The 11,397-nt window shown below is 41.3% G+C and overlaps 1 protein-coding gene across 1 annotated transcript; it reads right to left on the reverse strand.

Annotated features, from left to right (window-relative positions):
• Nucleotides 1-545: 545 nt before the first annotated feature.
• Nucleotides 546-2,882, reverse strand: LOC118740075. The gene is made up of 2 exons (XM_036471572.1): nt 1,617-2,882; nt 546-1,557 (listed from the first exon to the last, which is right to left on the reverse strand). Exon 1 carries the CDS (start codon nt 2,804-2,806, stop codon nt 1,772-1,774), a length of 1,035 nt encoding a protein of 344 aa, XP_036327465.1. The 5' UTR covers nt 2,807-2,882; the 3' UTR covers nt 546-1,557; nt 1,617-1,771.
• Between the last annotated feature and the right edge of the window lie 8,515 nt (nt 2,883-11,397).

An 11,397-nucleotide genomic window follows, 5' to 3' on the forward strand; every position in this document is an offset into this window, starting at 1 on the left:
CTAGCAGCTGTCGTATAAGCGACACCAGCCGTGAGTCGATGTCCAGACCAGTTAGAGCTGATGTGATTGCTTCAGGTGTGATGTTGTTGAAAGCACCCTCAATGTCTAAGAATGCTATCAAGGTGTATTCCTTTATCGCAAGGGATTTCTCAATATGCGACACGATTTCGTGTAGCGCTGTTTCGGTGGACTTCCCCTTCATATAGGCATGCTGCGAAGCCATAAGCTTGTCTGCAACCGATTCCCTAAGAAAGGATTCAATCAGTCGCTCCAATATCTTGAGCTGGAAAGATGATAGACTGATAGGTCTAAAATCCTTGGCGCGAGTATGGGATGTTTTTCCCGCTTTAGGAATGAAGACAACCTTTGACCTTTGCCAGGTCTCCGGAATGTAGTTGAGAGTGAGGACTCCCTTAAAAATAACATACAGCCATTTTGAGCTTAGCTCCATAGATTGCTGTAGCTGAATCGGTGTAACACCATCTGGACCCGCAGATTTGTAAGGCTTGAAGGACCCTATTGCCCACATCAGTTTTTTTTGGTGATGAGGTCTACCGTAACCGGTTGACCTCTATTTCTTATTGGCCCGTTCAATGGCTGCTCGGTGGCGCCTGGAAAGTGCGTGCTCAGAAGATGGTCCAGGGATTCCTCCCCAGTTTCCGTCCACGCTCCGTCGGATCTTAGCAAGCATCCCGGGGCGATACGAGGTGAACTAGAGAGAACCTTCCTGAGCCTAGAACCTTCTGATACGGATTCCATACCACTGCAAAAGTTCCTCCATGAGGATCTCTTGCTCTTCCTTAGTAGTTTCTTGTAATCTTTCAAGTTTAACTTATAGATTTCCCATTGCGTATCGCCTCCCGAGGATTTTGCGAGATTGAAGGCTCTACGACAATTTTTGCGGGCCTCGTCAATCTCTGTACTCCACCAAGGTGGTTTCTTTTTGCCTCTCGGCTTTACCATGGGGCAGGCCTGATCCAGAGCCTTGCCACATGCCGCAGTAAAGCGATTTGCCAGCCTATCTAGGTCCCTAGAGTTTCCTGGAATTGCTAGTGTGGTTCTTGAGAGCCGTTTGTCAAGCTCTCTTCTGTACTTATGCCAGTCGGCTTTCCTTAGATTTCTTTTGGCAGGTACCTTGGACGGGACCCCGTCTAAGTCGAATTGGATGAAGCGATGATCAGAGAAGGAATGCTCATCAAGCACCCTCCAGTTCCTGATCATGACCTCCGCATCTTCTGAGACGAGGGTAACATCCAGGACCTCTCTTCTGCTCTTCGTTATGAAGGTAGGCTCGCTACCCCTATTACTTATAACTAAGTTAGATTTTAGTATGAATTCAAAGAGTGACTCACCCCGTTCATTGATGTCTCCACTTCCCCATGTGCTATGGTGTGCATTTGCATCACCTCCTAGAATCAGGGCCCCGTCCCAGCGCTCCACTAAATGTTCGACCGGTAGGGTTGGAACAGGCCTGTCATGTGCCAGATACATCGAGGCAAGCCTTATTTGTCGTCCGTTCGCCTCCAGACTGATGGTGGTGGTGTCCTCGTCACTGAACTGAGGAAGAAACAATATTTTTAGTTTGGTACTAACAAGGATGCAGGCCCTTGGTTTACCTATGGTAGCTCCACTTATCAAAGTGTGCTCTGCCGACTTCAGCCCGCATATTCCATGCCCTATCACCCAAGGCTCCTGGATGAGGGCGATGTCTGTTGCCCCCTTGGAGAGCTGGAGCAGCAGTGCAGCCGACGCTGCTTTGCTGTGGTGGAGATTAATCTGGAGGACGCGAACCATCTTGGCCGCACCTTCCCACCCCCTCCACCACTGTTGAGTTCGCCTCGTCGTCATCTGACATCAGCTCCTCTTCTGTGTATTGCCGGAAGATATGGTCGACTCCCAGAGAGGATGTAGATGAGGCGTATCCACCAGCCAGGTCATCCATCGGATTGGCCTGGTTGGATTCCTCGTCCACCTCATCCTCGCTGTTGTCTGCTTCCGGCTCAACTTCGTTGCCTCTTGCTGCGTTCACGTCGTTCGTGTACACCCTTATCTTTGCGGTGTCGAAACCGTAATTGATGACGCCCCCAGTCTTTTCGAGGAGTGGCAACGACTCCTTATTTAGCAAAAGGACCGCCTGACGAGTCGCCTTTGTGCTGTGCTCTAGCCGCACCACCTTCCAATTGTGAGAGGGTAACTCGGGATTAAAGAGCCTTATAATCTCAAGCACTCTCTCTGGTTCGGTCGGTTTGGCCGGTATCCATGCCCTTGCTCTGGGCCTGGATGGGATGTCCTTGAAGTCCACAGCCCGTAGCATCGCTCCGGGGTAGACCTCTCCCAGCATGGCCATCGCCTTCTTGTACATGCCCGCCGACCTTTCATCGTCGCACGCGACGATCTTGACGTTACCTTGGAACCAACCTGCGTCCCGGCATATCGGAGGTGGTCCGGGGTGCTCCCGAAGCACGCTGACGCAGATGTTCGCCAATTCCGCTTTAACCCATTTCCAATGAGCTCTCAGTGCCAATTCGTCTTCCTGGTTCTCATCGAGCACACCCAGGAGGATCCGATTTTTGGCTACCTCAGCAAAGGTGGGGCCTTGCGTCCTGGCTCTTTTCGACTTATTTTGCGCAACCTCCATCGATCTATTGCGCTTTTCCGCAGCTGGTGGCTCTCCGAGCACCGGCAGCTGATAGTCGGGCACTATCGTCATTGCCCACGCTATCTCCGACCGGATCTCTTCCACGTGACAGGGCAGCGCCCTGCTACATAGGTCCGGGGTTAATGCGGATCTCTTCAAGATCCTCATGGCAGCCTTCCTGTGCTTGGCAATGGCTGCGCTTGGTGGTGGCCTGTCATCAGGCCTTGTAAATGCCGTAGGAGTAGGGGGGAGGCGGGGCCCGCGCATCAGCTCTGGCGCCCCCTGGGGCTGCAAGCTGCAAGCCAGGTTTGCCTTCACTGGTGCCGGGAAAATCCCGTTTCGGTTCCCCCACCCTCTTCCTTTCCGCTTTTGTGGATACGCCTGACCCCGGCATCGCCAGAGGCTTACGTACCCCACTAGTGCTGGCCACGTCGTGGCTAGTAGAGGGACCCTGCATCGCATGGGCCCCATGGTGTCTGGGCAACTGCCCTTCCGACTTTTTATGAGTGCCGGTCTCAATTTCCGTTGTTGTTGATTTTGGTTTGTTCTTTAATTCGCTCATATTCCCACGAGTTGCGGAGAAAGGGTTCGTCGGCCCCGGGCAGAGATCCGCAGTACCCAGGGTAAGGCCATCGAATGCAACCGGGTGCGGCCTGGTTCCCAGAGGGCTCCGTTAGCGACTGGGCTATTTAGGGGCTCCCAGCCAGGCTGATCCTCAGTACGGTACGCGTAACGCCTTGATCCAGCCCCTACCTCCAGACCACGATCAAAGACCATTTCCGTATGGCATAGCGATGAAAACGCATAAGCACACAGCACTGATCCCTGATCTTAGCTGGACACCCTCCCGACATCGCACGGGATTGCTCTGTAGTGCCCATTTCCAGCCGGCACCCTCGCGGAGGGTTCAGTCCGAGGATTTTCGCCGACCACATTCATACATATATTTGTATGTAATTTTGCTCTGTATATATGCTATTTGAGACCGTACCACCATATAAGCAAACAAATAACGAGTTCGCCGTACAAGCCTAAAGTAATTTGCAAGGCAATATCGAAACACATAAAACATAATTTATTTACAATAGTTCTATTGGAATAATTGAGATGTTTTCTTAGCACACTGTAATAATTTTTGTTGAGCTTTAATTTACTGACATTATGATGGTACGTTAGGGTAGTAGGAACTGGAATATGTTGGTTAAGTACTAGAGCGGGGAACTTGAGGTCAACGAACTTTGGAACAAACACAATTGCCTCCTCCAGGCAAAAACAGCGATTATATCATACTTAAATATCCGCCTTTAAATGCCGAAGATATGTATGACGAAAAGTTAAAAAAAAGGCGACTCCTACGCACCGCAAATTTTTTCTTATCGAAATTGCCTAGCAAAAATTCTTAAGTCGCATACCCCATACGGCGAACTTCTATGTATGTAAATATTTGCATGTGATTATATTAGCAGTTATAAATAAACAACTTAATAAGTTTTGAAATTTGTGGTTGCATCAATATTTATGTATGTATGTGCATAAACTCGTGATTTTTTACACATATGTGTATGTATGTATGTACATAAGTATGTTTATGCATGTGTACAAGAATAAAACCGTTTGTAAGCATACATCTAAAACCGCACATGATATCACAGCGTGCAAGCGAATTCATTTCATGCCACGATATGTGATATGCGACAAAACGTGAGTAAAAGTTTTGATATAATTTCTCGTTTAGATAAACGTTTCAAGGGATTTATCAGTTGCCGGTTAAGAAAGCAGATGTTTAGATGTAAATACTTGAGTAGAGGGGTCGGCGTATCTGAATAGCTGAAGGTGTGTACTATCAGTGGTTACCACCCAGATTAGAGTGCTCGTCCAAGCAATATTCAAAAATTATGTAAAAAGTGTTTGTTGAGCGTCGTCACCTCTCGACACGCAATGGCAAACATCTGAATATAATTCAGTTTTGAAAAAGCTTCTTATAAAAAGCCTATCTGGCGTTCGGCGGCGGCGTAAAAAATTCTTTCCATTTCGTAGACTAACTCTAAAATGAAAATAAGGGGCTAAAATTTTGCCACAACTAATATTTTGCGACCGGCAAGGAAATTTTCATATGAACCGAAAGAAAAAAGTAGTCATTTTATCTAGCAGAGTCTAGTTGTATGTACATTAGGGTGGTCCGAAAAAAATAACGTCGGAATTTTAATGCTCTTGGACTCTTCTATACTGAAAAAATATAAACCTCGTTTTTTTTTTACTTTGAGATCAAAAAAATATTTAGAGCTCGCTTAAAGCGCTCGAAGTTTTCTATGTATTTTATATGAAAAAAAAAACAACAAATTTTTCGTGGAAATGGTATAGCAATCTTGAAAATTAATATTTTTCGATCGAAAAACTCTGCTTCTTTTAAGAAGACCTCCCATAATAATATCTAATTGTTTATTTGACCATTTTTTAATACAAACAATTTTTTATTGATGCTCCAAAAACCCCAAGAAATGCAAAGGGGGCCCCATAAAATTCTTGGTATTAAAAAGTGGCAAAACAAAAAATTGGTTACTATTCTTTCAAGTCTTCTGAAGAGAAACAGGTTTTCCGATCGAAAAATAATGATTTTGGAGAATCCGTTTGCATTTCCGAAAAAACTTGTTTTCCTCTAAATGTTTTCTGAATTCAAAATAAAAAACTGGGATATGTTTTTTCGGTATAGAGCAATCATAGGGAGTGAGAGTATTGAAATTCCGACTTAACTTTTTCGCATGCATTTTTGGACCACCCTAATTTACATGCATATTTCACTCATACTTAAAGCTTGAACAATCTATAGTTCATAAAATTGCTTTGTCATGCTTATACATACATTTTTATTTAGATAGTAATAATTCAATTACGCGGTCAATGCTATCTATTAACTCATCACAATTTACATGTGTAAATATGTATGCATGTAGTACGAATGCGTATGAGTTTCCACTGCTTACGCCGAATTTCCACTAGGCATTCAAATGACAAAAAATGTATGCCATTAAAAAATGTCATGTGGAAACAGACTTAATGGCAATTTTTATTAGCGCAATGGCACGAGTATTTTTAAATGCCCAACATTGTCATTAAAACTTTTGCCATTTGACGACAAGTGCAGATTCAGCATACATAATATTTTACACCAAGTCTGCAACATCAACTGATTATTTCTACCCAAAATGGGTAAGCCGAAACAACTGCCTTTATCTTACCGATCAATTAGCCTTAGTTCCTTTCTCCTAAAAGACATGGAGAAAATACTGGATCAGTATATCAGTGAAGTCAGCCGAAGGGAACGGCCTCCGAACAAGAACCAGTTCTCCTATCAACCAGGCAAATTCACGGAGACTGCCATTTATAGCCTCTCTTCAAAAATTGAGAAAACTCTGGAGTCTAAAAATATAGCCCTTTGCACCTCCATTGATATTTCAGGGGATTTTGGTAGCACATCATGTAAGGCAATAAAAGACGCCTTGTAAGGCAAGGGTGTAAGCTAAATCACAAATCAATGGGTGCTAGAAATGTAAAGAACACGAAACATCAGTACACAAGAGGATACCCACAAAGGGATGTACTCTCTCCCCCTTTGTGGACTATGGTTATAGATGAACTCCTTTTCACACTGAACAGCCAAGGCTTTGAAACGCAAAGGCTACGCAGATGATCTGGTAATCTGCACAGTATTACCCATAACAAAACTATCACCACTAAATTGCACATAACGGTTTGAACCTCAGCGCCTTACTTGGATTACCGAGCGTTCCTATTTTAACAGAAAACGAGCCGACCACAGCAGCACTGAGAGAGAAGCCTAAACGCTTCCGACCTGAAAATCGGAAATATGACGGGTCACATGAAGGTCCTAATGAAATTCGTTAACGACCCCATATTGGAAATGCCCCACCTAAGACTAGAAAATTCGAGGTAAACATTGCAGATCGAGCTCTCTGTAATGCAGTTAACCCATACATCACACCTAATGTGTAGACTTGGTAAACAGATAGATCTAAACTTGAAAATGGTACAACTGGGGCTGAAATACCCGGACCACCATTCAAGCGGAGATTCATGCAATAGAAATTTGAGGCAGACAACGTCTTAGAAGGGCCACGTCATTGAAATATAACTGCATTATGTCGGACAGTCGGGCAGCCTTACTGGCCCTGAAGTCGCACGAGATAAATTCTCAACTAGTATTTATGTATTTCTGTTGGAGCCAGGAATACAATCTTGTTAGAATGGGCACCGAGCGATATGATGGCCATGAGGAGGTTGACAGCCTAGCGCAACAGGGAGCTACCGCAGTATTTTACGCTCCGGGCACGATAAACAACTGAGTGGACAAAATGTTCAACAGGCACTGGATGAGAGACGCAGGGCAGAGACGAGCCAAACGATTTATCTGTCCTTCAAAAGAAGCTGCAAAGAAACTATTCAATTTAAACAGAGAGGACCTCAAAAATCTCGTTGGCTACTAGACGAGACATTGCTCCCTTCGCTATCACCTCAGTAAAATTAGTCCCTCAAAACAAACGTCTGTCCCAGCCTCTTCCTACGACCTAAAAATGAATGGAAAGCGCTATGAATTCAGATGGGTACGCCAACTATCCCATTGAATTCTTGAATTCGTTAGATTTTCCGGATATGGCAGTACACATATGCCACTCAAAATTTGTGCGCCAACAATTCTTCTCAGAAATACAAAAAAAAAACAAAAACGTATGCCCAATATGGTTGCAGCGACCATTTGCAATACTAAATCAAAATGAGAAGATGTTCAGATTCTAAGAATCTCTATCTGTTTCTTCAGCTTCTCGACCGCCTTGCTTGCTTAAAGACAGTAAATGGTGCACAAGAGCAATCATTACATGTTTGTGGATGAAATCTTGAATCCATGTTTTTCACATGGCCAATTGTAAGTGGCACGCTGTCCAGTGGCACACCCGAAAAAGTTATTTATTTCTTTTTAAACAAGATGAAAAACCACAAGTAATTTTTATGCAAAACCGACTTTAATTCCCATATACAAGTTCAGTAAACGCAGACAAGCAATAAATTGTCAATACAAGAACTCAGAGAGACATAAAAATGAGTTCAAAGTATAATACAGTTTTTCTAGCCCCTTTTCAGATTGGGGAACTGTTAGCAAAAAAAAATTCCAGACTTTGATAATTCTGCGGTGCATAAATCAGCGCTAAAAAGGTCGAATACTGTAGTGCAAAAGATTAAGAAGCATACATTAGTGCGATTCATAAAACGTCGCAAAGTGGCATTTTTGGCAAAATGGCATTGTTGCGTTGCAAATGTAAAATTGTTTAAAAATGCCGCGGTTTAGAGAAATAGAAAAGTTTTTACAATTATATTTCGAAGCCGCCCTAACTGATATACTTTTTCTTGAAGTATTTGAAGACAATAAAATAAACATTTGTTTCGCTACTTTGACTTTGCAATGATTGCCAGCTCAAATACTATCTACGGCAATGTCGTAATTTTGTCGCAAGAAAGTTTCCATACAAAAGTAATTACCTGTGTCGCAAGGTGGCAAATTTTGCGACAAATGCGACATTTCCGACAACTTTGCGACGTTTCATGAATCCCACTATTATTTTGTTCGTTTGGCTATGTACATTGTATGTGCACTAGGGTGGTCCAAAAATGCATGTGAAAAAGTAAAGTCGGAATATTTATACTCTCACCCCCTAGGATTGTTCTATACCCAAAAAATATACCCCTATTTTTTCTTTGGAAATCAAAAAATATTTAGAGGTCGCTCTAAGCGCCCAAAATTTTCCATGTATTTTATATGGGGAAAAACAACTTTTCGTAGAAATGGTATAGAATTCTTAAAAATTTTTCTATCGGAAAACTCTATTTATCTGCAGAAGATTCCCAGTAATAATACCCAATTGTTTATTTAATCATTTTTTTATCGCAACTATTTATAGGTCCGCCAAAAATGCACAAAAACCCGGAAAAATGCAATAAAAAATTGTTAGTATTAATAAATGGGTAAATAAATAGTTGGGTATTATTAGGCATGTTTTATTCAACCATTACAAGCAAATAGCTAAATCTTGGTCAAATAAAACGAAATTAGCTTATTTCCTATGTTAGCCTAATTTTGACAGTTGTTTGACTGCAAATAGTGTCAAAGTAAGTTTTTGCCTCTTTCTGATTGGCTGAAGGAGAAAATTTCTGATGCTGAATACCAATGCCTCTTGTTCAATATACAAGCCAAGATAGGTTTTCATAAGCCAATATAATTGTGTTGGGTAAGTCCTCCATACAAAAATAACAAATAAGCTAATAGCTTAAATTTCTGGACAAATAAAACACGGCTATTATTGAAAGTCTCCTGAAAAGAACCAAAGTTTTCCTATCGAAAAATAGTAATTTTCAAGAATTCTATACCATTATCGTTAATTTCTTCAAGACCCAATTGCGAGATCTAAACAACATTAGTACGGGACCGCCCTTAAGGTACCACCTTTTCGATGAAGAAAGAATTATGGGAATCGGTTAACGTGGTCCAAATTTATGCGGTAACACACATACAAAAAAATATATATTTCGACGAACTAATAACCGTCTCCTGTTTGTGAAGTCGGTTAAAAATAAAGGTATATCTACTTTTTATCGATATAGCACAATTCTAGGGGGTGAGAGCATTAAAATTCCGACTTTACTGTTTTTGGACCACCCTAATGTGCATTACTTACATACATACATACAGATGTAGAAGCCACTAACTATTTGATTTCATCAGCTAAATTATGTTTGTGAAACTACATATATACACACATGCATATGTACACATATATGCAAGTGCGGATGTACTTAGGAACGCCGGCGTCACGTCGGCACGTATGTAGTATGTAGTCACGAGTAACTGATTAAGAGACGCTCAAACAAAAATAGTTAGCAACAAAAAAAAGAAAACAAATGGAACGTGAAATTCATTTAATTTGATAGCTTATCATTTATGTCTAATAAAATCAGCGGAAGTTTACATATGAATTTCTCAATATAAGAATGGCAAACACATAAAATACATATGTTTATTATTTTAGCATTTTGGTTAAAATTTGGTTTCGTGTCTTGTTATTGCTTGCCATTTATGGACATATCTACTAAAAATTTTCTTATCAAAATTTTATAATTTTGTGAACAAAATTTTATAATTTTGTGATAATTTTATAATTTTGTGAAAATTGTATAATTTTGTGAACATACTTAAGTGACTTTTGCCACCTACCTTTAAGTCATTTTAATGATTTTCTTTGCTTCCCTCTTCCGCAGAAATTAAAACTAAAAAAAGAGTAAATATTTACAGATTTATTATAGACTTCTAGAAAAACTTTCAAGTGAAGTTTCCTTCTAAACGGGTTTAGGGTAAGGGCGCAGGATAATCGAGGACAATTCCACTAAAATCTATACTGACGTGTCCAAAATGGACTGTGGTGTGGGTGCGGGGGTGTTCTCTGAAGTGTTGAATGTGTCTCTTTCTTACGGTTGCCAGACGTACTGATTTTATCAGTACAGTACTGATTTTTCAACTCATTAGAAGGGAACGGCTAATACACGTGGGAACAACCTTCCAACCTGCAACACTGCAACGAACATACATACATATAGTCGCATTATCACAAGGCAAAGGCAGAGGAACTTCTAAAGATATGGGCAAATTAACAGCCACGATATTTGGACATTGGCGCATTGGTGAACATGCAGCTAAAATGGACCTTCCGTACAACCCTTACATCCGTAGCTGTAATCTTGAGGGAAATAAATATAAGGCCCAACACTATCTTTGCCAGTGCCCTGCTTTGGCACGAAGAAGGCATGACACAATCGGGAGTTTTTCCATCTAAAATCAAAATTTCAAAACACACGAAATAATCGATAAACTCACGAAACTATGGGCCAAATATAGTAAAATTGCATTTTTAGTTTTTTTACTCTAACGTCAAATTGCGCTTTTAATAAATTTTATCCGTTTAAGTCAATAAAATTTGCAGGACGAAATTCGATGGGTATTGCAAATTTTCAAGGATATTTCAGGACCAAATTTGCAAAGGATATTTTCCATACCCATTCGTCCTTATGCACCAAAAGGTTTACTCTGTTATAATTCTACAGAATTTTTTGTTTTATATGATACCTTTATTTTTATCCTACATTGCACTCAATTATTTTAGATATTTTTTTGAAGTATTTTTAAAATTTCCAAGTCCTATTACAAAAAATACTGCCGTCAGAGAGAATAGCTAAGTATGCAGTTTTACTACAATTTAACCATAGTTTCGCGAATATATTCATTTTTGTGGGTGTAAAATTTACAGTCGCCTGGTGTGATGAATCGAAAAAACATGATGTACTGGTTTCTCCAAAAAGAAAGTATGGCAACCCTACAAGTTTTGACATATGTATGTATGTATATTTTGCCATTATTGTGAGCTGTTCATTTTTGTTATCACCACTGCAGCTTAATGCCGATGAATCCGCTCAGATTTCTCAGAAAACCGCGCCTTAATTTATTCAACCGCAATGTGAAGGCCTCCGGCAAACCGCGCGCACGTACGCTGATGATGAGTAACGAGCGCGCGTGTGACTACGCGTGCAAATTTACCAACGAGTTGAGTAAGCGCACGCAGCATAGTGTAAGTAGACGCGCGCTAATAAATATAATTAGGGGATTCCCTTAAACGCGAAGAGCAGAAAACTCGAAAACCTCG

Source organism: Rhagoletis pomonella, unplaced genomic scaffold (assembly GCF_013731165.1).
Source record: "Rhagoletis pomonella isolate Grant_MI unplaced genomic scaffold, Rhpom_1.0 Rhpom_scaffold_00001, whole genome shotgun sequence".
In the NCBI taxonomy this organism is placed as follows: domain Eukaryota; kingdom Metazoa; phylum Arthropoda; class Insecta; order Diptera; family Tephritidae; genus Rhagoletis; species Rhagoletis pomonella.

What these genes read in the sequence shown, in the direction of transcription:
- LOC118740075 (XM_036471572.1), bottom strand. Translation starts at nt 2,806, where the DNA reads ATGAGGATCTTGAAGAGATCCGCATTAACCCCGGACCTATGTAGCAGG.